This window comes from Bactrocera dorsalis, chromosome 4, assembly GCF_023373825.1.
Source record: "Bactrocera dorsalis isolate Fly_Bdor chromosome 4, ASM2337382v1, whole genome shotgun sequence".
Classification (NCBI taxonomy): Eukaryota; Metazoa; Arthropoda; class Insecta; order Diptera; family Tephritidae; genus Bactrocera; species Bactrocera dorsalis.
The window spans coordinates 39305452-39323755 of record NC_064306.1 but is presented as its reverse complement, the minus strand read 5'-3'; the positions used below and the strand labels follow the sequence as shown (position 1 = coordinate 39323755).

Genomic DNA, 18304 nt, shown 5'->3' with positions numbered 1-18304 from the left:
GACGCAGCTGAAAAAGATACAAACTAGTGACATGTTTGTATCTTCTTCAGCTGCGTCCTCCTGCATCCAAGCGACCATACTTTGCAATCCGGACCAACATTGTCTGTCTTTTGACGTTCCCGTCGAGCACCTCCACACTGAAGATCACATGCTTCGGTTTTAGAATTATAATGCTCTTCTCTGCAATCAGTTTTTGTTGGAATGTTTTAGCAGAAATCAAACATGTAGTCATCTTTGCAAGACCGAGCAAAACAGGTAACAAGGAATATCAATAGAACATTCCAATAATACTTCAATGGACTACAATAATATAGTGACGTAATTTCAGACGCGTCATACATCAGATGTGTACCCAATTCACTGTGGAGCTTATAACATTTTTATTGACCTCCTCGCCGTGAAATCATCCTTAGAGTCGAAACTCTATCCATTGCAGACCGTGAGTTATCGGGCAAAATCAGAGTGAGCCTTAACCAACTTCGTTCTGGGTATTGGAGCAGGGCAATCTGCTACTTTTCGAGAAAAGACTGTGACATATTAAACATGACACCACACATGTTGCTAATCACATATTAGGCTGTCAAATATCTCCCTTCCGCCTTTTTGCTCTTTATTCAATGCTTTATAAAAAGAGTTACAGTGATCGAATTTAGTTAAAATATGCCCCGTTTCGTTCGTTAATCTGTTTCCATCTAGACGGCAACTTCAGAATACCCCCCTCGTAGAAGCCCCCCTCCTTATTTGCGAAGAACTGGGACAGCCACTTTTCACAAGCCTCTTTTGAGTTCAACTTTACACCAACAAGTGCGTTCGCCATGGACAGGAACTGCCGGTAATCACTTGGTGCTATGTTCGGGCTATATGGTGAATGCGATAAATCTCCCATCCTAGCTCCCGTAGTTTCTAACGAGTCATCAATGAAGTGTGTGTTCTGGCGCTGTCTTGGTGGAACACTACGCCCTTCCAATATGTTTCTGATCTATCGCCAGCTTCAAGCGATCCAGTTGTTCGCAGTAGATGGTAGAATTAAGTGTCTGGCCATATGGGAGCAGCTCATAGTGGATTATTCTCTTCCAATCCCACCAAACACGCAAAACCTTCCTGGCCGTCAATCTCGCCTTGGCCACTGATTCACCGGCTTTCGACCACGACCGTTTTCGCTTGATATTGTCGCATGTGATCCATTTTTCGTCGCCAGTCAGCATCAACTTCAAAAATGAGTCGAGTTCATTCCGTTTTAGAAGCATATCGCAGGCGTTGATTTGGTCCAGAAGTTTTTTTTGCGTCAAATCATGCGGTACCCAAACATCAAGCTATGTATCCAGCCTTCTGCAGATGGTTTCAAATGGTTTGGTGACTAACTTCCACGATGTCACGAGATTCCACATGCCGGTATAACTCGATGTTTTCCAAGATGTGATCGGTATTCGTCGTCACAGGTCTTCCGCCGGCCGGCTTATCCATCGTGTCCTTTTCACCCGCTCTGAATCATCGAAACCATCCGTCCGCAGTTCAAAGTGATAGAACACCATCCGCCACAACAACATTAAGCTCACGGAATGTTTCTCTAGCGGATTTGCGTTTAATGAAGGAAAACTCGTCACAGATTGGAGATAACTTTAATACATATATAAATAATCAGCGTGGCGAACTGAGTCGATTTAGCCGTGTCCATTTGTTTGTATAAACGCGAACTAGTGCCAAAGTTTTTGAGATTTCAATCAGAAATTTTGCACACGTTCTTTTCTCTTCAAGAAGCTGCTCGTTTTTCAGAACCGATGTTATCACATCACTGTAATATACAAACAAAGTGATTGATCAAAATATTGTATTTGATCAGATCTTTTCAAAATTTTGCCTTGATCATTATATAACGCAGTGTTGTAATCACCGAACATATTATTCAGATCAAACTTCCATATCGACCGATCAAAATCGAGATAGAAATATTTTTATTGCCTTTTATGCTCCAAGAAATACACCTATTAAGGGTATTACTGTTTTCGGTGCAGCCGAAATTACCGTTTTTTTCTTCTCGTTTTTAAATAAAAAAAGTGAGCTGCAGAAAAGAAATATAAACTCATTATCCATCAAGACAATTAGTCAACAAATATTAATCCGATGATAGCTAAATATTTGTATGCCTGCATATGCATTATATGCCCTTGCACATGATACTCATTAATTTTTTTATTTTAGATCATTATCTATCAGCTTCTTGCATTGAGCTTGTTTTTCTATTTGTTTATCAGCTTCCTTTGAGCTAAACCATGTCAGCATTGTCGACAAGTACTAATAAAAATCAACAACATAAGTAAATAGTAATAAAAAGGCATAGTATAGTTAAAGGAAAAACAATAAAAACAATATTAATAAAACTAAATGCGAGCGAATGCTTAAACCTCCAAAAATACGAAAGATAAAATAAAAGATTTGTAAACCTTTTACTTTGCGCCACTTTATTTTGTGCGTATGAACACCTTTGAGTGTATGTGCCTTGTGAGTTTGTGTGTTCTTGCATGCGAGTGTATGTGTGTGTTCATTTTTCTGGTAACGAGTACTACAAAGGGCAGCAGCAAACATAGCAAAACTAAATGTAACCAACAGTAACAACAAAAAAAAAATCATCTAATCCAAAGCAGCAGCTGATAAAACTGGATTTGAGCGTAGTTCACTTTCGCTTTCGATACGAGTGACTTGCGCGAAGGTTGCGCGTGTATGTGGGCACGAAAAAAAATCGTAATAATTAATACCATTACAGCAACGTTGTGGATTTAGTGCGTTAACGCACACCTCTGCAATGTGTGTGAATATTTTATGACGCGCTTTTATTTTGCGCCGAAATCTCTTAGTTTGCCAGAGTTTTCAGTAAACTACTCTTTGCAATACTCTTCCACTCTTTTGGCCGTCGCGCTGGCGTATTGCGGTTTTCAGGCACAACACTAAGATAATACTTATCGTTACTATCAGACTTCAAGCAGTTTAGGTTTTTTGGCACACCAGTAATTATCGCGCTCAATTGCTCAGTCACTCAAACATTAAGCGCGCCAGTGACGGTGGTAAACTCAAACCCCTCATTATCACCTCACATGATAGCCCCTTACACTTTAACTCATACTCCGTTTTTGCTCATATGCAACACTTTAGGAGCGCACTTTTAAGCCATGAGCGTAACGCTGTCTTATTGCCTCTCCTGTTGGCTCAAAGCACTTGTCTTGATTGACGTTGGTCTCTAGCCGACCACCTTGCAGGCGCTAGCTTCAACGCCTTTACGTGAACTGTCTCAACGGCTATGGCGATGGTGATGGCGGTGGTGGTGGTGGCGGCGCCACTCGTTGACTTGTTTAACTGTGTGTCGGTTTTGAGCTTAATTCCGTTGGCGTGTGATAAAAATACGTTAGTAATCAATTGCAAGCCCAACTGCCAAGACACGGAATTAAGACGCGCCTTCGCCGTTGTCGTCGTGGTTTAACAATCGCTAATTTAGTCGTTTTCATTTAATAAATCTACATACTAGTAAGCAGCATACAACAGCAGCATTAAGCAAAATATTGAGCGTGTTGTTGAAAATTATTGAAAAGTGTTGCAAACTTAGAACTAAAGCTGAATTAAAGATTTTGTAATATTATAAACAATAAATTGCAGTAACAGCGTTTCGTGCAGCACGTACACCTGCTATTGAGTGGATAATTTGCAGTTATTTTCGAATTTTTGGAATCATTGCCAAATTTTGCCGTAGAACGACAAACCACCAAAGCGTTTAACGCTAAAATTGTACGTGTTTGAATTTTCATATTTATTAACATTCGATTTCATGGCAAACTCATTACTACATAGCAACTAATTCATATATATGTGCATTTTAATATTTTATTTTTTTTTTTAATTTCGTGCGTGCTAGAAACATCTCATACCTTTATGCTAGTCATTAATCGTGGTATATCAGATTTTTTTTTTCGTTTTCCTCTTGCCTTCACTTCCTATTTGGTACTTAAAGTTATACATATGTATACCATATGCCTTGCAGTGTGTTATATTGCGGCGTGAATATGAGGATTACAAAGAAAAATATTTAAAAAAAAAGTTATTAAAAAACATAAATTATAGCCCTCGCAAAAGCGACGAGAAAATAGTAAATTTTTGAAAAAAAAAATTAAAATTATAATATACGAACAGTGCCCTTATGTTGTCCCAATGTATTACAAAGGTGCTGTTATCAAATCCGTAATCACATTTTTTCAAAAAAAAAGTTACTCTTTTAGATTCTTACCTTGATGTACATCTTTACATGTGATCTGTGAAATTTTTCGAAATTTTTTATTTAAATTTAATTTTTCTTAAATTTTTAATAAATCTTCAATTATAAAGCAAAATAACGTAACATCACTTTTCATAAGTTTACAGGCGAAGAAAAATTTTATAACAGAAACCACTCATATCGCAAAAAAATTTGAGTTTTGGTTACCAAATGGTTATATATTGGTTATATATTGGTTATATATTGGTTATATATTGGTTATATATATATTGGTTATATATCGGTTATATCTCACAGCGACAGCTGAAATTTTTATGCTAAATAAATTTACATATGACGCAGAGAATCGTGAGCAATAAGAAACCCAATTTTGCTTATTTTGATGATACGTTATTTTGCATTTTAGACAACGATATGCAACATCTCCATTAGACACCAAAATTTCGTTCTGCATCTTTCTTATTTATTATATTTCATTATTAATATCAACATTATGATATTTATTATGGACTCTTCTATTACTTTTCTAGCTGTTATCAATAAAAAATCCAAACAAATATTTAAATATATTTGTCATACATCCTTATGGCAGAAATATTTACCGAAATATCTTACTTATTTTTGAATCTTCATATAAGCGCTACATAACTCATAGATTTCTCTCAAGTTACTACACTAGTATTAAGAGCTGCTTAAGACTTAGTCTCATAATCACAAAGAGACTCCTAACCTAAACCAATCGTATCCGAAACAATCCGAAAGGCCGCTGTGGACTTAACAAAGTGTGTTACTGTAATTTGGAAGTTTGCGGGAGCGCAACGTGTAGAAGATTTTGTTAAATCCTACTTAAGAGTTATTATCATAATATGAACGTCATTACCCAGAAACTAACCCAACTTTTGAAATCCGATAAAGTTAAAAATATGCTCGAAAAAGTAACTATGGCAACTTATGAGACGACATTCTTCATTTTGTTGTACTTATCTTTGGCGTTTTTATTGTAACTTCACTTAAATTGCTAAAATTGGTTGAGCCTGTCAGCGGACTCTGAATGCATTTCTGACCAGAAAAACTGTCTCTAAAATTTCTTCAACTGCTGGTAACGATTTCATAAATTTCAATAAATAGATCCTCGTTTTATGAAACACCTTACGCTCCAAAAACATATACGTACATAGATATGGGAATAAAACGAAGTCATTTGGTGCCAAGTCAGAACTATGGTATAAGGAGGATGACTCATCAAATCGATGTTTTGAGTGCTGAAAAATGCAGTTGTTTCAGTCCATGTGTAAGAGCTCGCATTAACGCGGTGAAGAGTGATCTGATTCCTCGATAGACAACTGGCAAACAAATGATTATATACCACCCAGAATTCAGTGTTCTGCGTTGTTCTAGTGGCATGGTTGCGACATGTCAATTCGCACGAGGTTCTCATATTGTGATCCACGGGGAATGAACACTGATACGGACATTGCGTATGTCTAACGTCTGCAAATCATACCCGAAAATGAAGTGACTTTTTAGGTTAAATCCAAAATTTCATAATTCAAATTATTTAATACAAAGCAATAAATTAATAATATCATTTAATTAAGATGATATTTTGCTTGCCTTCATTTGTCAATTGCACCTGTAATAGAATAACTAATGATTAATGATTAATTAGTAGTTAATAATAGTTTGTTTTAAATACTTGTCATGTTTAATCAAAAAAGTATTTGTTAAGGCAGCTTCATGATTGCGTTAACATTTACTAACCGCAAAATAACCGAATGCATCATTTGTTAGTCAGTTGGATTAGCATACTAAACTAACTATTTGATTTTGCTCCGCTCACCGCTACACCAAATGACTAATTATTTTTCATCCGGGGGAAAGTTCCAACGAATCACTTAGCTTTAGCACTTAACTACAACAACGCAATTGTTATTTGCGACCCTTCAGTGAAATATCACACTGCTTACAAAAAAATATGGAGTTACAAACAAAAATTTCTAAAGGAATTAGACTGAAAAGTACTGGTTTACAACTACTTACTAGTTACAACTAGGCGAAATGCGAAAGAACTTGGAATTTTCATGCATCATTCATAGTTTTTAAAGCTAGAGGCGCTCTTAGAATTTAGAATCCGCTTATTGAGAAAATTCTTTTTACATCTTTGGTTAAACCTATATTGGAGTGTGCTACTGTGGTATGGAACCCTGATAACTAGGGAGAAGTTACAGTTCAAAAACAAGGAGGAGGGTAATCGTTAGTTCGTTCGTTAGTAGAATTGTAAATCGATTTATTAAATTTGGACTCAATGAGTGTACACAATAAGGAGCAATTCTTAAGCAGATTAATTGTAAGAAGGTTATATGTTATTGTGTATTTTTAACAATATCTCTTTCGTTTAATTACTTTACTTTCTTATTGAAATTTTTTCTTTGACCTTTGAACTTCTTTGAGGAAATATTTTTGTTTTAAACCTGCTAACTAACACATCGAAAACAATCGCTATGTAAGTTATGGCTAGTACGAAAAAACGAGTATTCTCTAACCAATTATTAGGTAGTTTACAACCAGTTAATTTCGCTACTGGGTAATTTGCAAGCTTTAGAAGTTTTCATTCAATTTCGCGTATGTAATAAATCTGTTTAATTTTCATCTGAAACGCATGACAAGCAATTGAGATAATTGGAGAACTCTTTTGAGAAGCAGGCATAACGATTTTTCTTCGATTAATCATTATTTTAACTGAGAGCATATGATATTATTTAGAGAATCATTACAATTTATGCCCAGAATATGAATGTTGAGAGTAAAGGAAAATGTTACATTTTTCTAAACACTCAAAAGCCCTTTCGACATTGCGTAGACAAAAATATATAATAATTAATTAATAAATAAATAATATTAATAATTAAATAATAAATAATTAAGCACTGTATTCAATTATTGAACACAAGCAAAAATAGTAAAATTTTTGCAACGAAAATATCTCTCCATAAATAAAGCCTATCTCACACATAATTAACAACGAATGTGACAAAAGTCGCTAACCATATGGTAATATAAGTATTATGCGGACTAAAAATGTTAATTTCTATCAAATTAAAAAAATTTACGAAGACAAAAAATGTTAACTTATATTTCTAAAAGTAATAAAAATTTACAAAGTACAAAGTGCGCATGCTGTAGGCAAGATAAATGCCCGGCCAAAAAGTATTTGAATGGGTCACGTAGAAAAATATATAGCTGCTGAAATTTCGGACTTTTGACAGCCATAAAATACTTCTCTTTTGTTTAAAAAAGACACGCAATTTAAAATTCTCTTAGAGTTTCAATATAAAAATAATTTATTTATAAAACTAATTTTTATGCGAAGTAAGAATTATTATGCAGTAAGAGAATTGGTGTTTTTGAGGTTGACTAATCTTCCTCCTTTGCATTTTATTTGAATTAGCAAGTAGTATTGTATATTATATTGGCGGGCAAAATGTTTATTTTCTTTAGGAGGATAAAAGTGTTAAGTAATTTTAGTTGTTTCATAACTCGTGGTGTTTGTGAATGCAGACAACGGCTGTGATGATTATATCTAAACAGCGAGCGCAATTTGGCACATATATTAACTGAACTGAAAATGTTTGATAAAAAGACTTAGTTTTTGGAGCAATTTGTCAGAAAATAGCTAAAGTGGTCTTAGTATTTCTACATTTAACTCATACATATATCCATAAATGACATCATTCTAGTTTAGTATAGCTATGCGAGCTTTCTTTTCGTAAGCATTCTTCATGCAAGTGAACCACAGTAACCTAAATTTTAGTATTAATGTATCAATATTTTTATAAAGAGTGATCCATTTTAAAGTTCCCTACATTTTTAAAGAAAAAACACAGAAACTTAAAATTTTTTGAAGTTTATCCCTTTCTAATGTTGGCCGCGGCTATGTCTCAGATGGTTCATCCGTTGAGTCCAATTTTCGATCATTCGTTCGAACATAACTGTCGAATGACACGCGACCTGCAATCGAAACAGGACTGTGCGCATAGACTTTAGATTTTTCATATCCCCCCCAAAAAAAGACTAACGATGTTATATCACACTATCTTGGTGGCTAATCGTTTACAATAGCATTTAGTTGCTATACAAACTAAAGGGTCGGAGTAAGATGTTTGTATGGAAATCTTTCTCATTTGACGAGATATCTTCAAGAAATTTGTCATTGTCTATGGAAATGGTGCAAGCTCTCACAAAATTGTTTAGATCGAGTCATTATAGCATATAACTGCCAAACTGATTAATCAAAATGATATGGAAATCGCGGGTATTATAGCTTTGGTGCAACCGAAGTCAAGATTTCTTTGTTTTCTGAATATTCCCAATTGCAGGCTTTGTTAGCCTATGATACTTGCATATTATAAATATTATTGTTGGTTTGGTATGCGGTGATTATATCTCCTCATATTTTGGCACACAAAACTTTTCTTTCCAAGTGAGTCTCACCAACTCAGGATCCTTCGATAACAAGATTGATCCTTGGCATATCATTCGAACATAAAAACGTTTAGAATATCATCTGAAAACGTGTCTACAGTAGAAGCTGTTATATAACTCGAGCTGTTTATTCATTTAATTATTAGAAGACCACACAGCTTATTAACTCCTTTCTCCTTACTTTTCATTTGAATATTGATTTCAGATAAATTTTTTCTTAAGAGGCCTATGAATGTGAAAAACTTTTTTATAGTAGTCAATGTAGCTTTATTTTCATGGTTCGTCTTCAATAAATATTTTATAATACAATATATAAAATAAAATTGAATATATTTTTTAACCTAAAATGGCTTTCTGGCATTTGCATACTGCACTATGAAGTCAAAAGATGGATTTAAAAACTATAAGTCAGAAAATTTTTTAGCCTACAAAAGTCATAATCCACAATTTTCGAAGTTAACAAGAGCCTGCGCTTAAGAATTGAAAAAAAAAAACAACAAAAATAGTGATATAGACTCTTGCAGCTCACTGAGAAGAGCTAAAAGTAAAAGTACGTCAGGCGTAGCTACATTTGGCAAATGTACGAAATATAATAAATCAAGCATTACTCTCTTCACTGCACATAGTTTTAGCAGACAGCAGACACAAGAGTTATGCGAGTAAATTTATTTTGAGTCTTGCAAGAGTTGCAACGCACATTAGTTGCGCTCAGCTCACTTTAATGCCGCGAATATTGGCATATTGGTGTCAGAGTAAATTTGCCAGCATCATGGAAATGAATTTCAAAAGTTGTATGGCATTCGTATACCCTTCTCTGCCCGCCCTGAAGAAGCTGCCAAGCCAGCGGGCACTTTGCCGCAACAGTTGCCAAGTCATTATTGCTGCTTGGAAAACACCATTCAAACTATGCGCTGTGGTTTTTGTTGTTATTGTGTCATTTACAACAGCCCAGAGTGAACAGCAGCAGCGTGAACGGATCGTGGCTGAAGATAAAACTGCTGCTAAAAATGCAATAAAACAAAATATCAGCGCGCATAAATATAAGTGTATGAAAGTGTAAATATTTGTATGAAAGAGGCCATAATAACAACGCTGAGCCATATCGAAATGCAAAAACAAATCGTAAAAAATAAAACAACAAATAAATAAAACATTAGCGTGCGCAACCATTTAGCTATGACATAACAGCTAAAAAGCGGTTTTGAGCACAGCCAACAGCTCAGCCATTCACCCAGGCAGCCAGCCAGCCAACCATCCATCCGCTCTCGACTGCCAGCCATGGCAGCGCGCATGCGCAACAAAAACAGCCGCTGGAGTCTATGAACGCGCGCCGTAAACAATTTCCTTTTTATTTTCATTTTCGTTTTTTGTTTTGCTTTTCAATTCCGTTTGCCCACCTACTTTCTTGTCTTTTTCCATTTCTGCGAAAGTCATGCGCTCTTTCACGCTCACTTTCATGTCCGTGTCTGGCAGCTTTTTCTCCGAAGCTCGATTACTTCATTTCTGCTGTCATTAGCAATTCACCGCCAATAATGGCTAAGTAATAAGGTTAATAGTGTTTTTTTTGCATTCTTTATTTGTCTGTTGATTTTCTTGATTGATCGCTGCATGCGACGGAGGTCATCAAATGTTTCACATAATCCATTAACATACAATTGTAAATAGGGATTGTGTAATACGAGTACACACATACACATGTATACTTATAGTCTTCAAATTTATTGCACACTCACCCCACATCGATTTTTTGTGGTGGTATTTTCGTGTAGGTTGTTTAACGACGACTTTCGCTTCAAGGTGCATTTTCGCAAATATTTGAAATATTTACTTAAAATATTTTTCCAATACCACAGTGGTCAAATGAGTGAGAGTGGTGGCTGTAATAATAGTTTAAATTAGTAAATTGCACATTTCTTCTAAAAATTTAAATAATTTTTGCTTAAAAGAAACAAATTTATCTTAAATAATATTAAAAAACAAAATAATTTCGAACAAGCTTTTAGTAACCCGTTTACCGCTTTTAGGCAATCTCTTTGAACAAAAATTTTTTGTATTCTGCACACGTTCTTATTCCCAAAGAAGTTGGTAATTTGTCGGGCCCGCCGATATTGGACCATTATAACACATAGCTGTCATAGAAACTGAACGATCGGAAGCTGGTGTTTGTATCCATGAGGAGTAGTCATCCTTTAGGATGTTTGCGCTTGATGCGAATTTCAGCAGACTCTGTGGCACCCCAGATGCTTACAGCCTAGTCTTGTCACTGCGGGATAGGTGCTCAAAAGATACTCTATTGTTTTCCTGGTGCCTTGCTCTAGACATTTCCTGCAGTCTTCTTGATTTGTCAGCCCTATTCTGCGGGTTAGAATTCTGATCACGTTCCTACAGTCTCTTCTATCGAATGCCAATAGGAACTTTGCGTACTTTCGATCTACTGTCATTACCTACCGAGCTTTGCCCGAAGGTTCTACATATAAATTCTCCTGCGGCCAGTTGCCGTTCCGCTAATTTTTCTGCTCAGTTTTCAGCGAAGAGATCTATAGGTTTCAGCATCTGCCTCCACGCATATAGACATTGCCAGCCTTTCTCATTCTTTCTTGTACATTATACTTCCAGAGCAGTTTGCTGTTGTTGTTACCTTTGAGACAGAGTTGTAGGACACAAGAGAACCTCCACTGAGAAACTTTTGCTTTCTTATAAATACAAGCAGATCTGTCTTCACCGGGTTCAACCACAGACCCACTTGCAATGCCCATTTCTGGACTGAATTGTGAGTGGTGGTCATAATATACTGCTAATGGTTTGTAGGTACCTACCCGTTATTAAGATGGCAATGTCATCCGCATATGCCTAAGGGGCTTTGCCGTCTAAGTTCCTTAGTAGCAGTAACTAATTACAATCCGTCCTTGATGGTGGCATCCGATTTCGCCACGCTTAACACCCTCCAGTCATTAGTCGGCATGTCCAAATCGCCGCATTCTTGGACGTTGTTAGTTTTTCGTCAGCGTGTTCCTGTACTTCCTCTTTTTCAAAGGCACCTACGGTTCACACTTCGTCGAATTCTGCCCATTTCCAGCGATATGATGCTCCTCACAGCGAGAGTATACGATGGATGCGAGGCATTGCACCAGTAACGAGTAGCGAAGTGTGCTCAGCCGTTCTTCACCTCCTCTCTGACCCAAGCCAGCAGTTTCAATTCCTCCTCCTTTAGGCTGGACTTGCTTTAGATACGGCTGCATATTTCGACCGCCGCCTTGTACATCGCTTTTGTCATTAAACTTTCTCTTGTGGCCAGAGTTGGAACTATTTGTCACCTGCTCAGGAGATTGAAGAAGTTCTCCTGTTTCCGCGTTTATACTCGTACTTACAGCGCTTTTTTAGTCCAGCTCTTCATGGCTGTGACACACATGCGCTGTAGAGTTGGTTTGGCAGTAGAACTACAACTACCGCAACCTGCTCCCATTGCAGTGGAGTTGTGGTGGTTGCCTACACAGCTTATAGGGTCGCTTCGCCCGCCGGTGGCAGCAGCCTCGTCCTACCGACGTTTGGACTAATATCCGGCAGATACCTCATTAGCAGTGGCCATTGTATTACCGATTCACTTACTTCTGAGGATGCATGTAAAGCAGTCCGTCGTAAGAGGATGATTGGGAAAATACGTCATCCTTCGCTAGGTACCGCCTGCCTGCAATGTAATGACTCTGAGGAGAGCCAGCTTGAAATCATGACATTGTAAGCAGCGAGACCCATTGCCCAGTCGACATTCGCGCGAAGTACAGCTAAGGGAAATTTTTGGGTTCGTGTAGATAATGTAAGGGTTTTACATTGTTGATTACGTTCTCAGCTGTCAGCCGTACACCACTCTTGGACATCTCGGCCACTATATCATTATCTTCGAATTTTTATGACCTGATACTCAGTAGAAGTGAACTCGTAAGCTGACTCAGTCTTACTTTTTTATTAATAGATAGCTTTGTTGATAACTTTTTTGCTATAAACCAGTCTAACTAAAACCAAAATATCTGACTTAAACAACTTTATGTGATATCATCATTTATGTTATGAACTCACTTAATTTAATCCGGAAATAGATTCCTCAAAATCATACCTGCTACACTAGCAAGATAATTTAGTTCAATTATATAAAAACATAAAAAACAGAAAATAGGAGTTTAAAATTTGAATATATTTTAAATAATTATAACTTAACGAGTTTTTTGTATAAGTTTCAAGTTTCAGTCAGAAAGACGCCCCAGAAATGAATCCAGATATATTTTATTGATTCAACTTTTAAGCGGAAGGCTTCTGAAAAATATGCGAAGAACAACAAATACTGATGTGACTAATGATAGGGGCGCAATAACAACGTCATTTGAAAAAATGTATGCACACGAACCATTTCATGCATCGAGCTAAAAATGCGGGTGGTCCGAAACACGCAAAATATGCGCTAACTACTACCAGCGCATGCATATGCGAGCATGACTGCAGAGACCTGATGTGCAAAAATCAGCAATTTATATTACCAAATGTAGTGTTCGTTGCTGCTGTTGTACATTAGTAAATTCCACATACAATTAGTAACGTTTTCTAGCGTTTTTTCCGTTGAACTTGACACAAAGTTGTCTGGCGCATGCGCAAACGCCATAACCACAGATACTAGTTTCGAACTTTATATTAACCAAATACAAATTGTATTCATAGTCACACGTCTGTACGTGTTTGTTGACAAAGCAATTTGCATAATTTTGTCAAAGCAATGCCCAATAGTCATAGGTTCACATATACTATATATATATGTATATAACTTCATAGCTGTATAGCTGTGTGTATTCATACAAACATCAACAATTGATGCACAGGTCTCCATGATAAAGGTGTACTATACGTATGGACACACATAACCACTTCAAAATGTTTGTGTTGTGCATAGACGGCGGTTCAATGTTGACCTTCTCAGACGCAAAAGTTAATGCTCTGCGCCATAACGGCATATTTTAAGAGCATTTTGAATGGCACTTGCAGTACCTTTTGTATATTTCCGATACAATAATTTGCATAAAATGCAAAATCATTTCAAAATCGAAAAAAACTAGTGCTGTATATCAGGTTTAGTATACTTGAGTCTGGTTATCAGCTCAGATACATGTTCGAGCTTCTTTATTGATTTCAAAAAGAGTTCGATTGTTTTTTAACAAAAGCTGCCAAGTCACTTAGTTCAAGGTCGCAATCATGGATTTGTGAAGAAATTAGTAAATTTGTTTAATTTATTGAAATTTTGTTTTTGTTTCTGTAATGAATGTACATAAAACGCTTGAAAAATAAGAAAAAAATGCCAGTCATTGAAACAAACAAATTAGTAGTAAAGCTTTCGGATTTCCCGAATCAATTTATATTTATTTTAAATGTAACAAAAAAGGAAAATTACTGAAAATGAATTTGTCACAATTTGTGTAATTCTTGTCACTAAGAGTATTGTTCGCATGAAATCTGCGACTCTTTTATTTTGTGTGTTTTCAAACATTTTCCTAAAGCTACTAAATAAAGGTGCCTTGTTCTTGGTCATTAGAATAAACGCACTTGGGTTTATAATTTTTTATAAGTACTTTAATTTATTTATTTTATAAAGTATTTTTTAACTTAAATTTTTAGTTCGTGTTAATATTTGATTTATTAGAAATAAAAAAAAAAATAATTTCAGTAATGAGTACTGCCTCGTTTGTTAGTAATAACTTTATATATCGGGTCCTTCATAGGAAGATACACGGAATATAAGTATGTAGGTCAAGGTAATCTCGCTCGAAGCTCGTTTAATATCTGCAGTTAATGTTTCCTTATCTTATAACTTTCCTCCTTCGTGTACCTTCCTTGTCATTCAACCCCAAACATTTTCAATTACGTAAAGATCTGGAGAATATGGTGATCAGGTCATGACATTAACGTTTTGACTCGAAATAAACAACTTTACTACTTGAGCGTTATGAATAGGAGCATTGTGTTGTTGAAAAATACAAGGAATTGGTTCAAAGAGGCACATAACTTTGGAAATACCAACAATATTTTGAAGCGGTCGCCGTTCATTTTGTGATCGACGAAAATCAACTAAATTGTTACATAAAACGTGATAGCACCCCACACCATTACTCCACCATCTCGGCTGTGGTGGTGACTTAAGGAGTTAGGGCTAATCAGAGGCACGAAAAAATGAGATTATTTCTAAAGTTATAGGTGTTTGTGTTGACACAGTTCCAAAAAAAGGTACTTGCGGTGACAACCATAAGTCCTTGTAGATTCATCTGAAATCAATTTAACAAAAAAATTAGTTTTATAAATAGATAAACTCGGGCCTGATCGAAGGATTCGTTTTTTTTTTTTCAAAAATTAACCAAATGGCGGCCTCAGGAAATTTTTTTCTAAATTTTTGGGAAAAAATCAAGAGTTAATTGGTCTTAAAAAATCGAAATTTTTGAAAACCAAAAAATCCTTCGATCAGGCCCGAGTTTATTATGTATTCTAAAAGCTGTATAAATTTCATTAAAATCTACTAAGCGGTTTTCGAGTTACAGTTGTCACCAGTTCAAAAAACATAGTTTTGAGAAAATCGCGTTTAAAGTTTCACCCAGCGCTTTGAAGTGCCCGAGCTCTGTTTGTTATTTATCGAATAACTCAAAAACTAAATAATGGATCAGCGTGAAAATTTCAGAGAATATTTTTTAAGTATTTTTAAGATAATAACGAAAATGCAAAAAAAAAAATTTTTTTTTTTTGAAAATTCTGACTATCCCTAACCCCTTAAGTATAGCTCATCTTTCCGTAAATCGTGATAATAGTATTGAAAATCATCATGGCCTTCTAAATTAAAACATCTTCAGTAGTAAAGACAACTGAACGCCAATCATTAAGACGAGTGTGAGATTGAACAACTCACGTCATCTATTATTCGAAGCCGTTTTCTTTGCGTAGTTCATTCAGAGGAGGTTTTTCTTGATTTTAATATGTTTTAGGTGTCTGCATTTCTGATTGTACGCTGAATAGTTGTAAGGCTTACTTTTACTCCGGCTTATTCTTTAATCTTAGCTGTAGACTTTCGAAGCAATTCTAACAACTTTGCGTACTGATTGTTCAGATAATGCTTTTCCCCTTTAAAGTGATTTCCATATGCCTCTGGATCATTTAAGTGTTTATCAATGGTTCGGAAGCTGCGTTTTATCCGTTTGGCAATGTCTCGATTCGATAGTTCTTGGGAGGGAAAAAACATCTACTTTTTAACGTTCGAATAAGATCAATAGTAGCTTTTCTCAGTTTTTATTATATGTAATATAGCTCTATGTTATTATACCCTGAACAGGATATATTAAGTTTGCCACGAATTTTGTAACATCCCGAAGGAAGCGTTTGAGACCTATAAAGTATATACATAAATGATCAGTATGTTGAGCTGAGTCGATTTAGCCATGTCCGTCTGCCTGTATATATACGAACTAGTCCCTCAGTTTTTAAAATACCGTTTTGAAATTTGGCAAACGCCATTTTCTCTTCAAGAAGCTGCTTATTTGCTGAAACTGCCGATATCGGAACACTATAGCATATAGCTGCCATACAAACTGAACGATCAGAATCAAGTTCTTGTATGGAAAATGTTTGCATTTGGCAAGATATATTCACGAAATTTGGTACAGATTATTTTCTAAGATAACAATGTAATATGGGAAGAAATTGTTCAGATTGGCTTACTATAACATATAGCTGCCATACAAACTGAGTTACTAAAATAAATGCACCTGTGAAGGGTATATTAGCTTCGGTGCAGTCGAAGTTAACGTTTTTTCTTGTTTCTTATTAAAAATACTTGTCAATAATTGTCAAAATTATTCCTCAGGCACAATTCGAAGGATTCTTATAGGGGCAATAAAGGTTTCTTCTTAATTATTATATAAATATTTTTTTAATTTTAATAAAGAGTTGATTATAGCAATACTTAATGTATGTCATAGCCACTGCAAGGCGTGGGCGAATCAACAAGTTGTTATATATTTTATCATAAGGGTTTTGCTAGTTGAGATAGCTCATTCACGATATGGCATGCTACACATAATTCACAACAACATTTAACATCATATTACGAATATCTAATTTTAACAAGGTCATAAAATTATTACAAACTGGATCAAATCTGGTGTAATAAAAATAACGTCCAAAAAGAGTTGTCAATAATAAAAATATCTTGAATATATTTCTCAACCAATACAAACAAGTTTTGTATAAATATTTATCTCACATTAATTTTATAATGAACCAAATATATATATAAATCCGAAAGAAAAAAACAATTTCGTAACAGTAATTAAACGTTGCCTTTCTTATCTTCTCCCTTTTCAGAGTTTATTTTAGTCAACGCAAACGCTTCGTAGTGCTCCTAGTGTAGCCCTGAACACAGCGATTAACCGCTTGCAGTCAACCATCACCACCAATAGTGCTCAAACTTACCCACACACATACACACACAAACATTATGAGGCAACACCATTTACTTGCAATCGCCGCCTGCCTGTGCAGCGCCGCCGTAGTGCTCGTGTCCGCTGTGCCGCTGCCTGCCGGCAACCAGGAATTAGATGTGTTACAGATTCCACTTTCAGATGGCAAGGTAAGTCTATTGTCAGATTAAATACGATGCAAGCGATTCGGTTACATCAGCGCCGCCGTAGTCATTAGTAACTGAACCAGCAAATATTTGTGTATGTGTTAGTGGGCACGTACGAAAGCAGCAACCGCAGTTGGTTAAGTAGAGTGAGCTGAAAACTCACTGCAGTGCTGCTGCTTGAATTGTGCAAAGTGTGAATTTTGTTTACAACCCATTTCCTGCGCTATACTAGTACGTTGTTGTTTTTGTTGTTCGTTAATTGCTTAAAATGATGCTAAATGTCAACAAGCGCCGAAAGTACACGAATTTGCGTGTTTGGTTAGTTTTTCCAACTTTTACTTTGCTCTCTGCTACTCTGTACTCGAAGCTGCTATTAGATAAGCTTTTAGAGGTGAAGTGGCGTTGTCACGAAGCGGCACTTATTTCAGAGATGTAAAGTAAATGAAATAATCGCGTAGTGGTTTAGTTTCCAACAATTCCGTAATTTCATTAAGCGGAAGCAGACAATGGAACAACTTTTCGGAAAATTATCGTAAGCTAATCATGGTCAGTTACGGTGCTTTCCATTGTCAAGGGGTTTTAGTAGCCTTTTTGAAGAAATTACAGTTAAATATCTGTCTTATTGGAAAATTACAATTATTTCTTAAGCTTGAAAGTTATCAAAAATTTAAAAAAAAAAATCACTTTTGAACAAAATATAAAAGACTTAAGTTCGTAGAATGCATATAGAGGGCATCAGATATTATGATACAAAACTGAAAAAATATTCGGTTATCATTGAGCGGTAGCAATTCCCATTCCGGTCTTTATCATCAACGAAGAAGTACGGCCCAATGACGTCGCCGGCCCATAAACCGTACAAAACCGTAATTTTTTGGGCATGCAATGGCGACTCAGGGAGCACATGTGGATTGCTGCCTTAC

At 35.9% G+C, this 18304-nt stretch overlaps 1 protein-coding gene across 3 annotated transcripts in view; it reads left to right on the top strand.

The window, feature by feature from the left end:
- The first annotated feature begins 3313 nt into the window (after positions 1-3313).
- LOC125778279 (uncharacterized) overlaps positions 3314-18304 on the top strand; it is a 47009-nt gene continuing 32018 nt past the window's right edge. The window contains exons 1-2 of one of the 3 annotated variants that reach the window (XM_049455089.1): positions 3314-3774; positions 17120-17384. In XM_049455089.1, coding sequence (XP_049311046.1) covers positions 17253-17384 — 132 coding nt within the window. In that variant the 5' untranslated portion in view covers positions 3314-3774; positions 17120-17252. The remainder of the gene's footprint in view (positions 3775-17119; positions 17385-18304) is intronic. The other 2 variants (XM_049455087.1, XM_049455088.1) reach the window with 2 other exon arrangements.